At 41.0% G+C, this 23,122-nt stretch overlaps 1 protein-coding gene across 1 annotated transcript; it reads left to right on the forward strand.

The window, feature by feature from the left end:
• Positions 1-20,092: 20,092 nt before the first annotated feature.
• On the forward strand, positions 20,093-22,662 carry LOC143891224 (protein FAR1-RELATED SEQUENCE 5-like). The gene is made up of 6 exons (XM_077395851.1): positions 20,093-20,498; positions 20,600-21,279; positions 21,412-21,476; positions 21,523-22,113; positions 22,194-22,270; positions 22,391-22,662. Exons 1-4 carry the CDS (start codon positions 20,093-20,095, stop codon positions 21,734-21,736), a joined length of 1,365 nt encoding a protein of 454 aa, XP_077251966.1. The 3' UTR covers positions 21,737-22,113; positions 22,194-22,270; positions 22,391-22,662.
• Positions 22,663-23,122: the final 460 nt, after the last annotated feature.

A 23,122-nucleotide genomic window follows, 5' to 3' on the forward strand; every position in this document is an offset into this window, starting at 1 on the left:
TTCTCCCACTTGGCCTTCAATGATCATTTAGCTTACCTTAGGGATCAAAACTTTAGGTGATACTTTAAAACCTCCATTACCCATTCCGTTTAGTAAAAACTACCAATAGCAAATCATGTAACCATTAGGTCACAAACTCGACCCAATAGTCTACCCTATGGTTATATCACCGGTAATTCCCTCAATTGTAGATCTAAAATCTACTACTCCGTCCAATTTTCAATTTCAAATTCAAGTGAAGTCTAAATACAATTGGTGGGAAAATAGCCTTTTATAGGCAATTACAATGTAAAAAAAAAATCTAAAATACCGCTCTGTAAAGCAAAATGAGGGAAAATAGCCTTTTATAGGCAATTACAATGTAAAAAAAATATCTAAAATACCGCTCTGTAAAGCAAAATGACTAAAATACCATAACATGAAGAATAACCAAACTACGCCTAGTTTAAGTGAAAGACCAAACAGGACATGGGAAAATGAGCTAATGACTAAGCTACCCTACTAACATATGTTAAACTAGGAACAAAAATGGCCCTACACTAATGGAGTAATGTTGGATGCCGATGGGATAAGAGATGATCCTACGTCAAGGAGTTACCCCTCAAGGAGGGCGGCCCAGTGCACGAAGCTCCCGCCATTGCTGGAACTGGGTAGGGCTAGATGTACGCAGCCTTATCCCTGCTTTGCAGGGAGGCTGTTTCCGTGACTCGAACCCGTGACCTCTAGGTCACCATGGAGCAACCTTACCGTTACCCCTCAAGGAGGAAGACAATAAAAAATAGCAAGGCTATCCCCTTCGACGGCCACCCGAGCTAACAATTTGCGTCAGAGTTAGCCACTCTCTGTACATGGTCAAGGCTTACTGATGCAGGTGAAGGTGTGTTTTGCAGGGATGGGGGATTTCCTTTGGATGGACAGAAAGATCGGCTCCAAGTGTTAATGGAAAAGGCTTGGCAGATTTAACAAACTATGCTCAGCTGTCCATTGCCCATCTAGTAGTAAGAGTGAAGGTGCGAATGGAACAATGGTCTTGGTGAGGAGGTAAAGCTTTATGACAGAGTGAACTGCTAATTTGTAACAACCTGATTTACAAATTGAATGGGTGTTCAATTATATGCAATAAAACCAGTAACATAACCTTCACTTGAGCATTGTGCCTATTGGCTTTCCACTAATTTTGAAATACCTTGAAATCATTATGTGACAGAAAGCTTCTTTCCAATATTCATGTTATTGTGAAGGGTCTTAGACTACTATCCACATGAAGTAAAATTATTTTCAGAAGACTATTATCTAATAGAACATGAGCAACAATTTGGCCAGCCATGCTTCAAGGCAAAACTAATGATCAGAGAATAATTAGAGTCGAATCTTCCAAGAAAATGTTTTAAATGAATTCAATTGGAACCCATGAATGCATCCCTTCTCACATAGAGGTTATCAAACAGAAATACATAAACTGCTAGGGAATTGACTTGGATGACAAATCATGCTAAGGAAAAGGAATCGGTTAAGAGATAGATATTAAGTTATGAACTTTCTATAGAGTGACTTTAATTTAACAAGTTGCAATTAAACTTCGTTGCAATTAAACTTGGCATCACATGCAAGAACTCAGCTATAGCAAATGATGTTAACTCAGGCAATACATCAAACATGTAGGGAGTGACAATTACAGACGCTACAGCCAAAAGCATGGTGGTTTTATATGGTCGTATAACAGCGCTCTTGCCAAACCGTGTGCAGGCCTTCATTAGAGAATATCACATGACATTAAGCTCAATCAAATGAAAGAATCGGATCTTTGAGCAAGGAATATCTGCAGCCTCACAACGACATTAATAAGGATCACCAGATAATGTCCTATGAGGATTTCATGTTGAAAAGAATCACAAATTCAGACTATAGCCGAGAAAATTAACAACCAATGGATTTATAGAAAATTCTAAGCCAAGTCAATTGCTTGCTAGCCTAAAATGTTATGTCTAAGCCCATTGAGAATAAGATCAAACAAGAAAATGCCTTGCAAGATCAAACAGTGAAAATGCCTTGGAAAAGAAAAAAAAGATGTGGAGAATGGGCTTCGTTCAACATTGGATCGGCTACTAAACCACATTAAATTGCATCATGTTTCTAAGTCAACTGGAATGAGCAGCTTGCCAAGTTTTCTTTCAATATTTGAAGTGACAATAACCAACACCATTTACAAGACAAAATCATCTGCAATGTGAAATTGGAAAAGGACTTTTGCTGCCTTGCTCGGGTAACTAGACTGAATCGTTCACAATCAGATCCCAAATAGTTTCCGATCAACTTGCTTTAAAATTCACTTGCAGACTTTTCCACTTCAGATTTCAATTATCATTGAGAGTCAAGGGCTGAGGAGGAAGAATAGATTCAATAGGAATGAAGGGAATACATAAGACAAAATTAAGGAGAAACCATTTTCAGCTCATATAATCCGGCACCTTCTGTTAGGTACCTTACCAATACGCCAAAAGCTCCAGAGCTAATGGAATGTGTTAGGCAAGGCCCATTAAACCTGTCCCATACCAGGCTAGATCCCACCCAATCCCATACCTAGGCGGGCCCCCACTCAGGACCGTAACACCTTGATTCGGCACAGAGTAACACCTTGATTCGGCATAGATTTACCATTCGATCAAGCTCCCTTTGGTGCTTCTTTGATGCTTACCTTCAAACTTTGGAAGGAGATGCAAAGCTATGTAGAATCAAATAAAACCTTGCAATCTACAAGAATAGGAGATGGATTTTGGGAGAGAAGAAGCTGCATAAACAACCCCTAAACTCTCTTCCCAAGATCATTGTTGCAAAAAAACCCCAAGATTCCCAAAACAAAACCCTAATTCATATTCAATAAAAACTAAGCTACAGGAGAGAAACAAGGGGCTTTATATCTTAGGCGGTTAGTGGAGAGATTTAGAGAAAATAAAAAGGACCTTCATATGGCTTTCATTGATTTGGAGAAAGCGTATGATAGGGTTCCCGAGAATGTTATGTGGTCCTTGAAAGGAAAAAAGTGCCTACTAAATATGTTGATGTGATTAAGGATATGTACGATGGAGCAGAAGCTAGTGTCAGAACCAAGGATGGCACATCTAGTGAGTTTCCAATTACAATAGGATTGCACCAAGGATCAGCTCTAAGCCCTTATCTTTTTACGCTAGTTATGGATGAGCTTACGGAGGGTATCCAGGATGAGGTGCCGTGGTGTATGTTATTTGCAGATGACATAGGATTAATCGACGAAACCAAAGCAGGAGTAAATGCTAAATTAAAGTTATGGAGAACTACTTCGGAATCTAAAGGTTTTAGACTGAGTAGGACTAAGACAGAATATATGGAATGCAACTTTAGTAATGTAAGGAGGCAGGACGAGGATTAAGTAAATATGACTGGACAGGAGGTACCTAATAGGGATATTTTTCGCTATCTTGGTTCAATTCTACATAAGGAAGGAGAGATTGAAGAGGATGTTAACCATAGAATAAGAGCAGGTTGGTTGAAGTGGAAGCTTGCCCCAAGAGTTCTGCGCGACCGTAAAATCCCTACCAAGTTGAAGGAAAAGTTTTATAAGACAGCTGTGAGGCCAGCCATGCTGTACGGCTCAGAATGTTGGGCCACCAAGAAGCAGCAAGTGCATAAGATGAGTGTAGCGGAGATACGAATGCTTAGATGGATGTGCAGCCACACAAGGCTAGATAGAATTAAAAATGAAGACATTCGTAAAAAGGTGGGGGTGGCTCTAATTGAGGAGAAGATGAGAGAGCACCGCTTAAGATGGTTTGGACATATCCAACGTAGGCCTTTGGATGCTCCGGTGAGAAGAGGCGACTCGTGCCAAATTGATGGAATAAAAGGAGGTAGGGGCAGACCGAAAACAACTAGGGTAGAAACATTGAGAAAATACTTGATAGCTAGGAACATAACAGAGAACTTGACCTTGGATAGGATAGAATGGAAGAAAATGATCCACATAGAAGAACCCAACTAGAACGAGGATTAGAGCTGGGTAGATTCCTTTTACCTTCTTCATGATTTTTTTCTAAAGGATTCATTTGAGGAGAAGATGAGAGAGCACCGCTTAAGATGGTTTGGACATATCCAACGTAGGCCTTTGGATGCTCCGGTGAGAAGAGGCGACTCGTGCCAAATTGATGGAATAAAAGGAGGTAGGGGCAGACCGAAAACAACTAGGGTAGAAACATTGAGAAAATACTTGATAGCTAGGAACATAACAGAGAACTTGACCTTGGATAGGATAGAATGGAAGAAAATGATCCACATAGAAGAACCCAACTAGAACGAGGATTAGAGCTGGGTAGATTCCTTTTACCTTCTTCATGATTTTTTTCTAAAGGATTCATTTAGCCGACCCCAACTAGTCTAGGACAAAGGCTTTGTTGAGTTGAGTTGAGTTGAGATCATGGGGCATATTCATGTATGCATATCATTGGCACCTCAAATTGCAGGAAATACAGGTAACCTTTACTTTTCATCTACTAAAATAACCTCATTTTTTGAAGTAAAATAAGGATAGTGCCTCGATCTTACTTGAGGACCATCTAAAAGGAGATCATTTTAATAAAAAATGATATTTCAGAAGAAGTCCATGAGTGTTGAATGATGATGGCCACTCATGTCATTTGGACTGCATCAGTCTCTGGTAAGGCCTTTACAATTAGAGGAACACCCTATGGGTTGTCGAGACGGTCGAGCTCATGGTCATCTGGTAAGCTACCTGGGATATATTGACAACCAATGATGTGAATTTCCAAATCAGCATCAAATAGTGTCTTAGAAATATTTCACCCCCACCTCCATGAAAGCATCAAGAATTTGAAAAAAAAAGCTTGAAACAATTGATTGCAATAGATTAACCCAAATTGGATTTCACAACTTTTTTCAGTCCATTTGTCTGAGGATGATACAACTTGAATACTTCAAATTTGTGTTCATGATAGACCACAAAGTTTTTCAGAAATATTCACGAACTTACACATCACGATAAGAAACAATAGCAATCAGTAGCCCATGTAGCCTATCTAATGTTTTCCTCCTACGACAAAGTTCATGATTAGATCTTCCTAAGGAGTTTCTGGAACATGTAATGGTGCCCAATGATTCTGATTTTGTCCATGGGCTAGCTGACAAACACAGCAATGTAGCATCATCTTCATTGGATCTCACTTCAATCCTAACCAGAATAAACAATATTCAACAAGAGCAATCGTTTTAACTCAACCAAAGTGCCCTCCAAGACCTCGAGAGTGTCTCCCATAGTACATAATTTTATAGGGAAGTCTTTGGTTAGCATAAGCGAGGATAAGAATCGCATATGACATATCTCGAGCGTGTATCAATGACTCCACGCATCAATTCATCTTTAGTTTCACCCAAACTCTTCATCTCTGATGTAGTCTCTCTGAATCTCTTCAAAACCATCACGTATATCATCTCCAATTTAGGTCCATGAAGTTGGCGCCAAGAAACATAATACATAAAGAACGGGCAGGCTTAGAGAGGGAAAGGGGTAAGTGATATATATATAGAGAGAGAGAGAGAGGAAAAAGATTAAACGCTTGAGCGCTACTTTCTTTGGTAGACTTGAGTAGATATGTGCGTTTCTATTGGACGCTGGAATGGGCCCCACAAAAGTACGAACAAAAGTGAAAAAAAGAAAACCCAAAATATTCGAACCCTCTTTTTTCTTCTCTTGTTTCTCTAGCGAGAAAACGAGACTCTCTCCCTCTCAGACGTCTCTGCTATCTCTCTCTCCGTCGTTGGTCTTCCTTCTCCAGGCGCCACCTCCTTCCTGACGCACAGGTATGTGTTTTCAAATTATTATTTTTTCGTATAATACTATTCTAGGGTTTTTTTCGTTTTTTTTTTTTTTTTGCCTTAAAGGGGTTTTGATTCAAGAGGTTTTTGAACCAAATACGGTAGATTGCTGGCCCAGATTTATTTATGGATTTTTCAATTGTATATTGAAAATCCTCATTCCACTCCCATTTTAGCCTAGAGAGAAAAGATTTCAGCTGCTCTTCGACGGACAGAAAGAAAGAAAAATAAGATGAGATATTTTGTGAAGGGGTTTTGATTTCAGCTGCTCGTATAATGCTGTTGTAGGGTTTTTTTCTTTTTCTTTTTTTTTAACCTTAAAGGGGTTTTGATTCAAGGGGTTTTTTTTGCTTCAACAAATTTAGTTCAATATCTCCTCTACCTTCAACAAATTATTTTCATTTTTTTATGGCTTCAAGGGGTTTCGATTCAAGGAAACCCCTATACTTTTTTCTTTTTTCTTTTGTTATTTCTGATTTCTGATTTCTACTGTATACTTATGACAAATAAATCTAGGTTTTTTATTTCTGATTTCTGTTGTGATTGGATTAAAGGGGTTTCGATTCAAGTGTTTATGAGAAAGAATGCTATTCTATGGTTTGTTTTCGTTTTTTTTTTTGCAAATTAAAGGGGTTTCAATTCAAGGAAACCCTAGATTTATTTATGGATTAAAGTGGTTTCATTTCTTTGAGTGGGTTTTTGTTCTTCTGATCAGCAGTTGGATCCATATTTTTTGCATGTAAAATTATTTGGACTTTATTTGCTTTATTTTGATTGTTTGACTCTGATGTATAAATCCATTGGTGCTAGTTGTTAGAAAATGAGATTTGTCACATTTTTTTCTGAACACAGTTAAAAAGTATGTGAACTTATATCATATTTGTAAATTTTTATCATCATTATATGGACCACTGCTGATTACAGTTAATGATTTACATGCAAGTGTGTTCCCTAAGTAATCCTCAAACTTCCATGTTTTTAGGTACCTAAAATGTATCCAACTTCTTCGCAACTATGTGGAGTGCCTATTGAGCGAGTTGATGGCAGACCTTGGGGTTTGGTTGACGACGCTTTGTCACAAGCATGCGGCGTGGGTATTGAAAAAGTTGATGCTCATGGTTTACTTATGGTTGATGATGGTGTTAATTTGGATGAAGATAATCTTGAATGAGCAGAGACGGATGTGAATGACAGAGATGAGGTCGGCCGTGGTACATTCAGTACACCCAAAAAAGGTTGATGGTGAGAAGGGTGTTGTGAGTATGCCTTTTGTGGGTGTAGACACCCACATTTTGCTTTACTTTAACCAACAATAACCTAATATATTGATCCATCCTCAAATTTTTTGAAAAAAACAAAATGATAAAGAGATGTACCTGGTGAGATGATTAGATCCGAAAAATTGAAAAATACCCTGATTAGTGAATTTAGTGTGTTAAATCCATGTGAGAACCCCCTCTATCATTGATTTATATGTTTTAGGTCATTAATATCTTGATCTGACTTTACGGATCATCAATCGGGACAAAATAAGCTAGGGTCACTTCATAGCCCGGACCCTGATTCCATTCCGAGACCCGATTTCCGTAAATCGTTAGATCAATGACAGATCTTGACCTGGGTCTCACCATCCAAAACCACCTAACCTCTCCTCTCATCCTAACCATCCAAACCTCACCTAACCTCACCTAACCTCTCCTCTCATCCTAACCACCCAAACCTCACCTAACCTCACCTAACCTTACCTAACCTCACCTAACCTTACCTAACCTCACCTAACCTCACCTAACCTCCTATCCCATTCTCCTATAAATACCCTCTCATCCCACCATCCAAAGAGAAGAAGAAAAAGAACCCCTCTCTTAGAAAATTCATCCCTCTCCCTCATCTCTTCAAGGGTTCGGCCATCCTTGCCGGATCGGGTGATTTTATACGTTGGGTGATATATATCAAAAGCGGTCATTATCAAGCAAGGAATCATCTTCAAGGAATTAACATCAAAGAAAAATCAAACACAAAGTGGGTTTTCAAAGAGGTAGGCATTTATTTCAATTCTATGTAGGGTCTGTTTTCATGCATATCTTTTACTTTAAAAGAAAAACCATGTTAGGAAGCATCTAGGATCAATCTTTACTCATATTCTTCTTGATGGTAGACTTTGAAGTTATACATGTTTCCCTCTTCTCTTAACCCATCTGGTCTTCATTTTTATTTTTCCCTAATGGTTCACACCCTGGTTCCCCCTGGTTAGCCTCTGGTTAGCTCCTGGTTGCACCCAGGTTCGCTGCTGGTTGCACCCAGGTTCGATACTGGTTGCACCCTGGTTCCCTGCTGGTTCGCACCCTGGTTCCCTGCTGGTTCGCACTCTGGTTCCCTACTAATTCGCACCCTGGTTCGCACCCTGGCCAGCCCCTGGTTATACTCTGGTTCGTACCCTGGTTCACACCCTGGTTCCCCCTGGTTAGCCTCTGGTTAGACCCTGGTTGCACCCAGGTTCGTTGCTGGTTGCACCCAGGTTCGATACTGGTTCGCACCCTGGTTCCCTGCTGGTTCGCACTCTGGTTAGACCCTGGTTGCACCCAGGTTCGCTGCTGGTTGCACCCAGGTTCCCTGCTGGTTGCACCCTGGTTCCCCTGCTGGTTCGCACCCTGGTTCCCTGCTGGTTCGCACCCTGGTGCACCCTGGTCCGCACCCTGGTTTGTACCCTGCTTCCTCCTGGTTAGACCATGGCTAGTCTCGGGTTTGCTCCTAACTTAGACCCAACTCACTAAACCCCATACCCATAAGCCTTAAACCCTATAACCATAGCCACACATCAACCCAAGCCATACCTTTGTCCACTCACTGAGGCACACCATTTATCCATAAATCTGGTTACATTAAATCTAACCCAGCCAGGCCACCTGCAGCTTAAGACAAATCGCCCCAATACAATCCAACCAAGTGGGATCCCAACCCAGCTCAACTGAGTCAACTCTAGCCAACCTCCCTAGTCGAGTTGACCCAACTCTCTAGTCGAGTATGCTCAACCTCTTTAACTGATTGGACTCTCCCCTTAGTTGACTCAATCCAATTCCTTAATCAACCCATCCCAATGCAACCGAGTCGCATTCGACCAAGTTGCGGCCTTCCATGTCACAACCGAGTCATTCCCCTATTCTACTAATACCCTTTTACACCTAATAGAACTTCCTCCCTTTTGCCTAACCAAGTCATATTCCAACACAATCTGAGTCGCATGTCTGAATCCATTTGGCCGAATCTCATAAGCCCGCCCATTTTGAATTCCCAAAATTCAAACCCTTGATGATTCCTATATGCTCAATTCTTTGATGCAAATTCCCAATTCCAAAATCCCATTGCTAAATCAATGTTTCTGAATCTCAAGTCCAATGCTCAAATACAAACCCGATTCCTGATCCAAATACCAATTCTGTTTTCCAAAATCCAAGTAACCTCCCCAGTGGAACTACGTGTGGCTTGATCCCCATCACGGGGTACGTAGGCAATTTGGCACTCCCAAGTTCAGTCGCACCTTTCTCTATCTTTCCCATTCCCTCACACTATTCATCATCTCGATTCATCTCGTGTCTCTCGGAACCATTGGATTATGATTTCCGTCGTAAGGACCCTTAGAGCCCAATTTAGGAACACCGGTGTCGTGTCGTGTCCTAAGTTTTAGGGAGTCCTAGAGTTAGGAGTCCGGCCTCATCACGGACGCTTGCTATGTATAGCAACCGTGCCATAGGTCTAGTTACACTAGTCACCCAATCTTTCCCTAGGACAAGCCTAGTAAACTAGGATGTAAGGCAAACCTGCATTAGTCTAAGGGATCATTTGCATTTAGATGAGAATCATATAGCATCTTAGATGAAATCCTAAGATAATAAAATCTTCAACTTGAATTAAATAACTTCTCCTAAAACTGTTGAAACAGTCAATCCCGTCTAGGTCGGTGTCTTAGTTGAGTTAGGCATATGTAACTTAGCTTAGGTGCACCGAACTACGTCGACTCTGATCCCAGTGAGGCTTGGGTACGTAGGCAGCTTGGATGTCTGACGGCATACCACCCGCGAGTCGGCACCATAACAAATTGTGGTGTTTTGGATATTAATTTTCTTGTAAATGCTTAATCAAATCATTTAGGGCTTTCCATGAAATTAAAATTCTAGGAGAACTTTCACTTAGATTGAACCCAGACAAATTAATAAATCAAGATACACATTTAGGATTCACATTAAAATTAGATCATAGGATGCATGTCACTTAGTTCGCACATTAACATAGAGTTGAATGAGCCATTTAAAATAAATTTAAAAGAGTTAGCTTTTGGAATCGAAGACCGATTATCGGACAGGAATGGTGCATGTGGTGGATAACTCCCCATACCTTCCATTCTCGTAACCAGGTAGCGAGTCTAGATTTCTGGTTAATTATGGGTCCTAGATCCCACATCTAGGTGGCGACTCTGTCAGTCTCTTTCGTGTGGAATTCGGATTGCCTTAGTAATCCCAAGTTCACATAAAAGACGAATTACAATCAACAATTAAAAACACACGCCAATCGCGTGGATACGAGAGACCAAGAGAGAAGGCGCGGCGGCTCGCGCCCCGCCCCTCTCGCGGGATCGGGTACCACAGTCTGGCGACTCTGCTGGGGATCACCTAACTTCATCAAAATTTCAAAAGATAATTCATTTGAATTTAATTTAACTGGCTCATAAAAACTCTATACTTGTTGGATTAGTTTGTCTTGTTTTATTTTCTCATCACATTTTACTCGAACTTAATCTAACAAAACCTGAAGGGATCATAGATTGCGCGAACTTATTGCACACACTTACATCACTTGCATCTAAACTCTTGCATCTCACGTGCACACACGTCCTATTTTAGGAACCCGGAGTGTTATCTAGCATGGTTGACTGGGATTTCATCACCTGGTGCCTCTGTGCTAGAGAAGCATTCCACCCTTAGCCTAGTACCTTTATGGTACGTAAACGGATCTCTTGTTCACGTACTGATACGCCGGACACTGGTACAGTATATCGAACAGGGATTCGCGCTAAGGGAACTCTTGGCCTTACCCCTAGATTAACCCACACATGCATGTAGTATACGAACACATGTACATCACGTGTGTGAGCCTAGTTTAGGATATCCTACCCATTGGTGTCTAGATTAGGCCGTGGTCCATCTTCCAATGGTCACGATCGGTCCTTAGATACACGAACAAAGTCATGAGTCGAGATTCTCTCTCCACTCCGATAGATTAGGATTATGGTTGATGCCTTCAGGTAACACTGATAAAATGTGAAAAAAAAAAAATTTCCCTTTGGGGTTAGGATATAAATCCCATCATTTCCAAAGATCTCATAGGATTAGTCATTCATGATCTATCCGTTGAAAGCAATCTTATGCTATCTCATCTAATCTCTTGATCGTGCGTCTTTCATTCTTCTGTCATACAATTCGATCGTATCTTCATGCCATCCCCTAACTGGCAGGAGCAGAATCTCACAATTTTTTGATTATGCAATCTCATGATCTGATCATGCCTGGTCCAGATGATCCAATCTTGCTTGTATCCTTGGTCTCTTCCTCCTCTAGGGGCTACCTTTTTCAAGATTATTTTGCTAAGTCCTTCAGAGTTCACTCTCAGAATCCTTGAGCTAGGCGCATTCCCCTATGCGAATCAGTCATCATTGTCCAAAATTGAAAGTATCAGCCATGATGATGTTCAGAACGAACCAGCCTTCGCCGAGCCTTCAACGCCAAACAGTTGCAGCAGTTAAAGTTTTAGTCACTTACTATTTTATGTTGAGTCAGTCATCATGGTCAGTATAATTGTTGAGTCCGGTCTTACAGTTAAAGGTCAATGCCTAGTCCAGGCAAGTTATCTTCTGTTTCCCTTTCTTATTTAGAGTGGTGAATCCTGAGCATGTTCAGGATAGGTCGTCTGATGTAATAGCTTTTCTTTAAATAAAATTTCAGTCAGTTCCAAAAAGTTCACTTGTGTCTGTTCTTAAGTGTGCTTCTGATCTTAAAATAAGACTCCCTCCTCAAATGAGGACAAAATTGACGAAACTCCACTTGAGTCACAGCAATTACTTGAACGAGAGGAGGAGCGCCAATCCCAACCTTTCAAAGATGAAATTGAAATGATAAACACTGGCACTGAAACTTTGATTCAGTGAATGCCGATTGAAAATACATTACCCTCTAAAGAGTGTGAAGAATTGATAAAATTATTTCAAGAATAAGAAGATTGTCTAGAAAAGCTACAACCGATACCAGGGGCAAGACATAGATGGAAAGCTCAAAGAAAATGAAGAAAGTGAGAAGATATATGCTATACAAGGGGCATAGAGTGGAAGCAACTTTCATATTTCCAATCAATGACCTTGGTTCTCAAATTCATAACATAAAGCCAACAAATTCAAGATGAAAAGTTCAAGAGCAAACAATGAAAAGTGATCATCAGATATAGAGAGTACGAATCCATAGATGGAGGATGTCAAAGAACAAGTTTCGCTCTATGAAAGTCAAAAGCACGTATTAGAATCTTGAAAGAAGAAGATCCATTATCTCTTACCTGGAAATGCCGTCAAACTCCGCGAAAAAAAAAAACAAAAGAGAAAAATAATAATAAATAAATAATCAGTACCAGAGGGACTCTAGTAACCTGGATTGATTCCCAATTTGAACATCAGAAGGCCTCCTTTGGCCGAATAAATCCCAAAATCAGAACCCAACGTCAAAAGAATACCGGTTTGCAAACCCTTTGAGCCTGAATGAAATTTTATTGAAAACCCATCAAACTCGGGGCATTCGCCCCGAACTACGCGAGACCTGATCCCTACACTGGGGTACGTAGGCAACTCGGTTGAACCGAGTTCGGTCGATTCAAAAAAAAAGAAATACAATCGTTCCCGAAAAAAAAGGGACAAGTTCCAAAAGAAAAGAAATTCAATCGTTCCCAAAAAAAAAAGGGACAAGTTCCAAAGAAAAAAAGAAATTCAATCGTTCCCGAAAAAAAAGGGACAAGTTCCAAAAGAGGAGAAGTCAATCATTCTAGAATGAAAGAAAAAAAAAAGAAAAATCAATTAACCTTCAAACAATTTATCTTCAAACTAGGGGCATTCGCCCTGAACTACACACGACCTGATTCCTACCTTGGGATATGTAGGCAACCTGTTCACAGGTTTGGTCGAAAATTTTGTTGAACCTTAAGCCATTCTTTGAAAAGCCCTATCCTACCTATGAAGTCCTTCCGGTGTTCAGAACTAATGATCTAGGTCTCGAGACACAATAAAAAAAAAATGAAAAAAAAAATGATGATGAATAAGAAAAAGAACGGAGTTTGAAGATCTGCTAGACTGAAAACCTGAAAGGGCGGTCTAGGCAAAATTTAAGATCATTCCCCTGCTAAGTTGAAAACCCGAAAGGGCGGCTTAGGCAAAAGCTAAGGGGATAGCCTGCTGGATCGAAAACCTAGAAAGGTGGTTCAGGCAAAAGTTAAGGCTAGCACGGTCCGCCAAGTCAAAAACCCTGAAGAGGTGACTTGGTCATGGTAAGAGAATCAGTATAAGAAGGCTACAGCCGGTATCATGACTGAAGATCAACTGAAGTTCAAGCAAATTCAAGTGATATCCTCAAAACTGGGGGCATTGAAGCTAAGCAATCTTAGGAGTCGTAATTAAATTCTTGAGGCATTACTGTTTCAAGGAAGAAGTCTAATGTTTACGATTTCAAAAAAAAAAAAGAAAAAAAGAAAGAAAAAAGAAGCATTCCTCGAAATGATAGACTTACCAAATAAAACGTTAACTAAGTCAAAAGCATTACTATGTCTGTCAGTGTCGTTAGTCAATCTTCGTCATTCTAAGTTCACTCCTTCAGAGCTGCTCAATCCTTTGAGTAGTGCCTTTCATCTAAGTTTTCTCTTTAGAAAGAGTCAATCGTCGTTCCTATGTCCAAATGATGTAACTGTCTTGGTGAAGGAGGCCCGACCTAGGCAGCTCCCTGCAATTATACCTGAAAGGGTTCAAGAATCTAGTCAAACAGCTACATTTCAAAGAAGATCAACTCAGAAGAGTTCAGAAGTAGAAACATCAGAAAGCCCAGCTTCCGTAAAAAGATCATACCCCAGGAAGGCACCTTAAGCTTGGAAGAGCCCCAGATGCAATGGTGGTTGAGCCAATTTCTCAGAAAGACGAACCATTAAAATTCGGAATCTCCTTCCAGTTTGTTAAATACTATCCTGGTCAAGAAATGTTTATCTAAACACCTGTCAAGAGGCAAATCCCACTTTTCCATGATTATATCCGAGAGAGCCATTGTTCTAAATTACCAATCTCAAATGTCTTGTTCAAGGTTTCAGTTATCAAAATCCCCAGAAGACAAGACCAACAGTCTCATTGAGAAAAATCTTGTTGAAGTTTCATAAAAGTGTTCCTAATCCATCCTTGTTACTAATGGTTCTTCGTTCATAAGGTTGGTCGTCTCATCATTCGTCAAAGTCTTGGTTTCCAATATCTTTACTGGGCACGATCTATAATGTCCCCGATTTCATTGAGTTCAAAAAAAAAAAAAAATCCAAAATTCATCAAATCCAATTCTACGTCAAATTCAAATTCATGAAAACCTCTAAATTCTTCGAGCCCGTTTGTGAACGGTGCCTCTTTTCTCGAGGCCATTTGGGAATGTTCTCGTCTTCTCCTTGAGCCCGTTTGTGAACGGTGCCTCATTTTCTGAGTCCATTTGTGAATGGTCTCATGTCCTCCTTGAGCCCGTTTGTGAATGGTGCCTCATTTCTCGAGTCCATTTGTGAATGGTCTCGTCTTCTCCTTGAGCCCGTTTGTGAACGGTGCCTCATTTTTTTGAGTCCATTTGTGAATGGTCTCGTCTTCTCCTTGAACCCGTTTGTGAACGGTGTCTCATTCTCTGAGTCCATTTGTGAATGGTCTCATCTTCTCCTTGAGCCCGTTTGTGAACGGTGCCTCATTTTCTGAGTCCATTTGTGAATGGTCTCGTGTCCTCTTTGAGCCCGTTTGTGAACGGTGCCTCATTTCTCGAGTCCATTTGTGAATGGTCTTGTCTTCTCCTTGAGCCCGTTTGTGAACGGTGCCTCATTTCTCGAATCCATTTGTGAATGGTCTCGTCTTCTCCTTGAGCCCGTTTGTGAACGGTGCCTCATTTCTCGAGTCCATTTGTGAATGGTCTCGTCTTCTCCTTGAGCCCGTTTGTGAATGGTGCCTCATTTCTCGAGTCCATTTGTGAATGGTCTTGTCTTATCCTTGAGCCCGTTTGTGAATGGTGCCTCTTTTCTCGAATCCATTTGTGAATGGTATCGTCCTCCTTGAGCCCGTTTATGAACGGTGCCTCATTTCTCGAGTCCATTTGTGAATGGTCTTGTCTTCTCCTTGAGCCCGTTTGTGAACGGTGCCTCTTTTCTCGAGTCCATTTGTGAATGGTTTTCTATCCTCTTCGAGCCCGTTTGAGAACGGTGCCTCTTTTCTTCGAGTCCATACAACTATGGTCTCTTATCCTCTTTGAACATCATACATCTATGATGTCTCATTTCCTTGAATCCGTACAAATACGGTATTTCATTATCTTCGAGTCCGTACAACTATGGTCTCTTATCCCCTTTGAACATCATACAACTATGATGTCTCATTCCCTTGGAATCCGTACAAATACGGTATTTCATTATCTTCGAGTCCGTACAACTATGGTCTCTTATCCCCTTTGAACATCATACAACTATGATGTCTCATTCCCTTGGAATCCGTACAAATACGGTATTTCATTCTCTTCGAGTCCATACAACTATGGTCTCTTATCCCCTTTGAACATCATACAACTATGATGTCTCATTCCCTTGGAATCCGTACAAATACGGTATTTCATTCTCTCCGAGTCCATACGACTATGGTCTCTTATCCCCTTTGAACATCATACAACTATGATGTCTCATTCCCTTGGAATCCGTACAAATACGGTATTTAATTCTCTCCGAGTCCATACGACTATGGTCTCTTATCCCCTTTGAACATCATACAATTATGATGTCTCATTTCCTTGGAATCCGTACAAATACGGTATTTCATTATCTTCGAGTCCGTACAACTATGGTCTCTTATCCCCTTTGAACATCATACAACTACGATGTCTCATTCCCTTGGAATCCGTACAAATACGATATTTCATTCTCTTCGAGTCCATACAACTATGGTCTCTTATCCCCTTTAAACATCATACAACTATGATGTCTCATTTCCTTGGAATCCGTACAAATACGGTATTTCATTCTCTTCGAGTCCATACAACTATGGTCTCTTATACCCTTTGAACATCATACAACTATGATGTCTCATTTCCTTGGAATCCGTGTAAATATGGTATTTCATCTTACCCAAGCCCATTCAAAAATGATGCTGCGTTTTCATTAAGAATCTTTCAAAAGTCATCCATTATTCTCTCTGAGACCATTTGAAAATGACGTCTCATTTCCTCTGAAGCTGTTCAAAAGCGATATTCCTTTCCCTCCGAAAATCCATTTGAAAATGGTATCCCATTTCTCTCGTTGCCAGCGGCACCGCAGCGGGTTTGTTTTATTGCATTCCAATTCTAGGATTTCATCTAAGGTCTTGCATTATATTAGGTTGCATTGTGTTTAGGGGGTCCTTTGTCGATTAAAGCTACGCAAAATGGTTCTGTCATTTTGACTTTGGTATTCGATGACTACGTCGTCTCTACCAAAGAGGGGCATCTGTAGACACCCACATTTTGCTTTACTTTAACCAACAATAACCTAATATATTGATCCATCCTCAAATTTTTTGAAAAAAACAAAATGATAAAGAGATGTACCTGGTGAGATGATTAGATCCGAAAAATTGAAAAATACCCTGATTAGTGAATTTAGTGTGTTAAATCCATGTGAGAACCCCCTCTATCATTGATTTATATGTTTTAGGTCATTAATATCTTGATCTGACTTTACGGATCATCAATCGGGACAAAATAAGCTAGGGTCACTTCATAGCCCGGACCCTGATTCCATTCCGAGACCCGATTTCCGTAAATCGTTAGATCAATGACAGATCTTGACCTGGGTCTCACCATCCAAAACCACCTAACCTCTCCTCTCATCCTAACCATCCAAACCTCACCTAACCTCACCTAACCTCTCCTCTCATCCTAACCACCCAAACCTCACCTAACCTCACCTAACCTTACCTAACCTCACCTAACCTTACCTAACCTCACCTAACCTCACCTAACCTCCTATCCCATTCTCCTATAAATACCCTCTCATCCCACCATCCAAAGAGAAGAAGAAAAAGAACCCCTCTCTTAGAAAATTCATCCCTCTCCCTCATCTCTTCAAGGGTTCGGCCATCCTTGCCGGATCGGGTGATTTTATACGTTGGGTGATATATATCAAAAGCGGTCATTATCAAGCAAGGAATCATCTTCAAGGAATTAACATCAAAGAAAAATCAAACACAAAGTGGGTTTTCAAAGAGGTAGGCATTTATTTCAATTCTATGTAGGGTCTGTTTTCATGCATATCTTTTACTTTAAAAGAAAAACCATGTTAGGAAGCATCTAGGATCAATCTTTACTCATATTCTTCTTGATGGTAGACTTTGAAGTTATACATGTTTCCCTCTTCTCTTAACCCATCTGGTCTTCATTTTTATTTTTCCCTAATGGTTCACACCCTGGTTCCCCCTGGTTAGCCTCTGGTTAGCTCCTGGTTGCACCCAGGTTCGCTGCTGGTTGCACCCAGGTTCGATACTGGTTGCACCCTGGTTCCCTGCTGGTTCGCACCCTGGTTCCCTGCTGGTTCGCACTCTGGTTCCCTACTAATTCGCACCCTGGTTCGCACCCTGGCCAGCCCCTGGTTATACTCTGGTTCGTACCCTGGTTCACACCCTGGTTCCCCCTGGTTAGCCTCTGGTTAGACCCTGGTTGCACCCAGGTTCGTTGCTGGTTGCACCCAGGTTCGATACTGGTTCGCACCCTGGTTCCCTGCTGGTTCGCACTCTGGTTAGACCCTGGTTGCACCCAGGTTCGCTGCTGGTTGCACCCAGGTTCCCTGCTGGTTGCACCCTGGTTCCCCTGCTGGTTCGCACCCTGGTTCCCTGCTGGTTCGCACCCTGGTGCACCCTGGTCCGCACCCTGGTTTGTACCCTGCTTCCTCCTGGTTAGACCATGGCTAGTCTCGGGTTTGCTCCTAACTTAGACCCAACTCACTAAACCCCATACCCATAAGCCTTAAACCCTATAACCATAGCCACACATCAACCCAAGCCATACCTTTGTCCACTCACTGAGGCACACCATTTATCCATAAATCTGGTTACATTAAATCTAACCCAGCCAGGCCACCTGCAGCTTAAGACAAATCGCCCCAATACAATCCAACCAAGTGGGATCCCAACCCAGCTCAACTGAGTCAACTCTAGCCAACCTCCCTAGTCGAGTTGACCCAACTCTCTAGTCGAGTATGCTCAACCTCTTTAACTGATTGGACTCTCCCCTTAGTTGACTCAATCCAATTCCTTAATCAACCCATCCCAATGCAACCGAGTCGCATTCGACCAAGTTGCGGCCTTCCATGTCACAACCGAGTCATTCCCCTATTCTACTAATACCCTTTTACACCTAATAGAACTTCCTCCCTTTTGCCTAACCAAGTCATATTCCAACACAATCTGAGTCGCATGTCTGAATCCATTTGGCCGAATCTCATAAGCCCGCCCATTTTGAATTCCCAAAATTCAAACCCTTGATGATTCCTATATGCTCAATTCTTTGATGCAAATTCCCAATTCCAAAATCCCATTGCTAAATCAATGTTTCTGAATCTCAAGTCCAATGCTCAAATACAAACCCGATTCCTGATCCAAATACCAATTCTGTTTTCCAAAATCCAAGTAACCTCCCCAGTGGAACTACGTGTGGCTTGATCCCCATCACGGGGTACGTAGGCAATTTGGCACTCCCAAGTTCAGTCGCACCTTTCTCTATCTTTCCCATTCCCTCACACTATTCATCATCTCGATTCATCTCGTGTCTCTCGGAACCATTGGATTATGATTTCCGTCGTAAGGACCCTTAGAGCCCAATTTAGGAACACCGGTGTCGTGTCGTGTCCTAAGTTTTAGGGAGTCCTAGAGTTAGGAGTCCGGCCTCATCACGGACGCTTGCTATGTATAGCAACCGTGCCATAGGTCTAGTTACACTAGTCACCCAATCTTTCCCTAGGACAAGCCTAGTAAACTAGGATGTAAGGCAAACCTGCATTAGTCTAAGGGATCATTTGCATTTAGATGAGAATCATATAGCATCTTAGATGAAATCCTAAGATAATAAAATCTTCAACTTGAATTAAATAACTTCTCCTAAAACTGTTGAAACAGTCAATCCCGTCTAGGTCGGTGTCTTAGTTGAGTTAGGCATATGTAACTTAGCTTAGGTGCACCGAACTACGTCGACTCTGATCCCAGTGAGGCTTGGGTACGTAGGCAGCTTGGATGTCTGACGGCATACCACCCGCGAGTCGGCACCATAACAAATTGTGGTGTTTTGGATATTAATTTTCTTGTAAATGCTTAATCAAATCATTTAGGGCTTTCCATGAAATTAAAATTCTAGGAGAACTTTCACTTAGATTGAACCCAGACAAATTAATAAATCAAGATACACATTTAGGATTCACATTAAAATTAGATCATAGGATGCATGTCACTTAGTTCGCACATTAACATAGAGTTGAATGAGCCATTTAAAATAAATTTAAAAGAGTTAGCTTTTGGAATCGAAGACCGATTATCGGACAGGAATGGTGCATGTGGTGGATAACTCCCCATACCTTCCATTCTCGTAACCAGGTAGCGAGTCTAGATTTCTGGTTAATTATGGGTCCTAGATCCCACATCTAGGTGGCGACTCTGTCAGTCTCTTTCGTGTGGAATTCGGATTGCCTTAGTAATCCCAAGTTCACATAAAAGACGAATTACAATCAACAATTAAAAACACACGCCAATCGCGTGGATACGAGAGACCAAGAGAGAAGGCGCGGCGGCTCGCGCCCCGCCCCTCTCGCGGGATCGGGTACCACAGTGGGACAAGTGTTTGATAGATGAGAATCTGCCTATGATTTTTACAATGCTTATGGGCTGGCCACTGGCTTTGGGGTACGGAAATCCAGTACAATGACTTCAATGAAGTCAAAGACAAAGGTGGTCATATCGAGGAAGTTTGTATGTGACAGAGAGGGGGTGAAAAGGGATACGGGCAAGTTAGATAATGTCAAGGAAATGAGGGAGCGTCGTGCTGTGAGACTAGATTGTAAAGCTAAGATGGTCATCAAACTTAGAGCTGATAAGTGGGTAGTCAAGACTTTTGAAGACATCCATTCTCACGAGCTGACCTCCCCACTGAAAACCAAAATGCTTCGTTCCCATAACCAAATTCATAAGAGTGAAGGTGTTAAGGTTTTGATTGATTGTCTCAATGACACACAAATGCCTAAATATAGGATCGCAAAGGCCATTAATTCGACCCACGATGGAGTAACAGGTGGGTTGTCGACAAATCAAGTTATTGCCCATTTGAGAGGTAAAAGGAATAATAATTTAGGGCAAGAAGCTGTCTTAGTGGCCGACCATTTGCAGAAAAACGATCTGAAGACCCAAACTTCTTTTCCTCGATGGAATTAGACACAGATGGGACATTTCGATCCATGTTCTGGGCTGACTCTAGGGCGAGGGATGCGTACATGACATTCAACGATGTCATTGTTTTTTATGTTACGTACAAAACAAATAGGCTCTCTCTGCCATTTGCACCGTTTACGGGAGTAAACCACCACAGACAGTCGATCATTTTCGGATCTGCACTCCTAGCCGACGAAAAGGAGGAAACATTTAGTTGGCTATTTGAGCAGTGGTTGACGTGCATGCATGGTAAAGCTCCGGGTGCAATAATAACCGATATGGACTTGGCTATGAAAAATGCCATTAAAAGAGTTTTTCCAGATACACGACATAGGTTTTGTGAGTGGCACATATGGAAGCATCTACTTGAGAAAGTTGTAGAAATGCGGGAAACCGAGGGAGAGTTTTACCGTGATTATAATCGATGCTTTCATTCGAAAACAATAGAGGAGTGTGAGAACAAATGGCAAGTTCTGGTGGGCAAATATGAAATTGGTGGGAATGAATGGCTGTGTAGGATGTGGGAGCAGCGAGAGCATTGGATGCGGGCATATTGGAGAACCACTTTCACTACAGGCATGAAATCAAGTCAACGCAGCGAAAGCATGAATTCCTTCTTCGATGGATATGTGAACAACAATACTAGCTTACACGAGTTCTTGAATGCCTATGAAAGGGCACTGGTTTAACGCCGTAAAACCGAAGCCGAAGAAGATTTCAAGTCAAAATATTTGATTCCTAAGATGCAAACGAATAGCCCATTGGAAGAAGAGGCAGGTCAATTCTATACAAGTATTGTGTTTAACAAATTTCAGGATGGGTTGAAGGGGGGTACCAACTGTTGGTATGACTTGTTGAGCAATGAAGGGACAGTGGAAGAGTATTCTGTAGGTCTTAGAAAATGATGAAAAGAGTAGATAGTGCAGGGTACAGTTTGACGATTCCGACGGAGTGACCGCGACATGTGAGTGCACTATGTTTGAGATGGAAGGGATATTATGTCAACATATCCTTCGTATTTTTTACCTTAAGCAATTGAGAAAGGTCCCTGAGCGTTACATGTTAAGGAGGTGGTCTATTGAGGCAAGATATCGAGGGGAGGTATATTATCTACAAGCACACAAGAGAATAATGGCATGAATCCCTTTAAGAGGTGGTGCCTAATCTCAACATGGCAACGACTTTTAGATGGACCAGGTAAGAGGGAGGATGTAGTGAAAAGGATGGAAGATTTTTGCAGTGCACTTTGGGTTGAAGAAGAAGAAAGGAAGAAAGATGAGTTGGTGCAAAGTGAGTTACCAGTCAGTGGTAGCCAAGTCCAGTCTAACATTTGTGTCAGTCAAATGGCTGAAATTACTATTCGAGACCCCCCAGTTGCGAAGACGAAGGGCCCACCGAAGAATGCTACACGTTTGAAATTTAACATAGAGACCTCTACAACACAACCAAAGAAAAGAACGTGCAAATCCTATGGAGAAGAAGGACATTATGCGATGACTTGTAAAAAGAACTCCAAGGTCTGTACATGGTGCTTTTTTAAGTTATAAGTTTATTAAACTAGTCCTTAATAATAATTTGTTATTTTCTTTGGTAATAGAAACATAAAAGAAAGCGGCCAGGGAAAGAAGAGGGAGAGGAGGAAGATGAACAGGTGGAGGAGTAGACTCCGAGCAGGTTACTTTGTGTTTCTTTTATTCCGAGTTCTTATGTGTTTTTTCCCCTCACATTATCCTTGATAACTTTGTGTAAAAGCTAGAACACTATTTGATGACATTATTCTTGATTTCTTTTCAGGGCTGGAGTAAAGAAATATTCAGGTCTTTTCAGTGATGTTGGGCTGGTAGAAGTGTTCTGATGTTGGGTCTTTATTTTATAGTTGTAATTGATTTTTGTGAGAAAATACTTTCATCTGTACTCCAAACAGGTGTATTGAAACAGGTTCACTATGTATGTGTCTCTAATTTATTCTAGAAAATGGGTGCAGGTGTATTGAAACAGGTTCACTATGTATGTGTAATTTTTTTTTATAGTTGTAATTGATTTTTGTAAGAAATTACTTTCATCTCTACTCCAAACAGGTCATAACTTTTTTTCAGATCATAACTTTGTATTGAAACAGGTTCACTGTCATTGGGACAGTCTCCACTGCTTAAGGAAGCCATGGAGATAGTTTCTCTTACATGGAAAATAAGAGAATGTCAGCCAAAAAAAAGAAAAAAACAGTTATTCTCAAACCCTATACAATCAGTTAAAAAAAAAGAAAAAGAAACCCTAGATTTTAAGAAAACAAAACCCAGCCTCCGATTCTTCTCTGCTTGCACTAAGCCTAAAGAACCACATATTTGAGCCAGATTTCTTTTGATTTCTAAAGAACTTCATAATAAAAAACCAACCTGAACAAATAAATCAGTTGCTAAGATTTTTCTTACCCTAGATTTTAAGAGAAATACAAAACCTAACTGATTGTTTAGGGTTTCAATTTTGATTCAAGGGGTTTCATTTTTTTTAAAATCTGCAAAATCTAGG

The sequence above is a fragment of the Tasmannia lanceolata genome, unplaced genomic scaffold (assembly GCF_043159265.1).
Source record: "Tasmannia lanceolata isolate RefF3 unplaced genomic scaffold, GAP_Taslan_0.1 ptg000013l, whole genome shotgun sequence".
Classification (NCBI taxonomy): Eukaryota; Viridiplantae; Streptophyta; class Magnoliopsida; order Canellales; family Winteraceae; genus Tasmannia; species Tasmannia lanceolata.

What these genes read in the sequence shown, in the direction of transcription:
- LOC143891224 (XM_077395851.1), top strand. Translation starts at nt 20,093, where the DNA reads ATGACTTCAATGAAGTCAAAGACAAAGGTGGTCATATCGAGGAAGTTT. An exon ending in AGTTATTGCCCATTTGAGAG is followed by an intron (nt 20,499 to 20,599) that starts GTAAAAGGAATA and finishes CGATGGAATTAG; the next exon opens with ACACAGATGGGACATTTCGA. An exon ending in ATGCCTATGAAAGGGCACTG is followed by an intron (nt 21,280 to 21,411) that starts GTTTAACGCCGT and finishes AACAAATTTCAG; the next exon opens with GATGGGTTGAAGGGGGGTAC.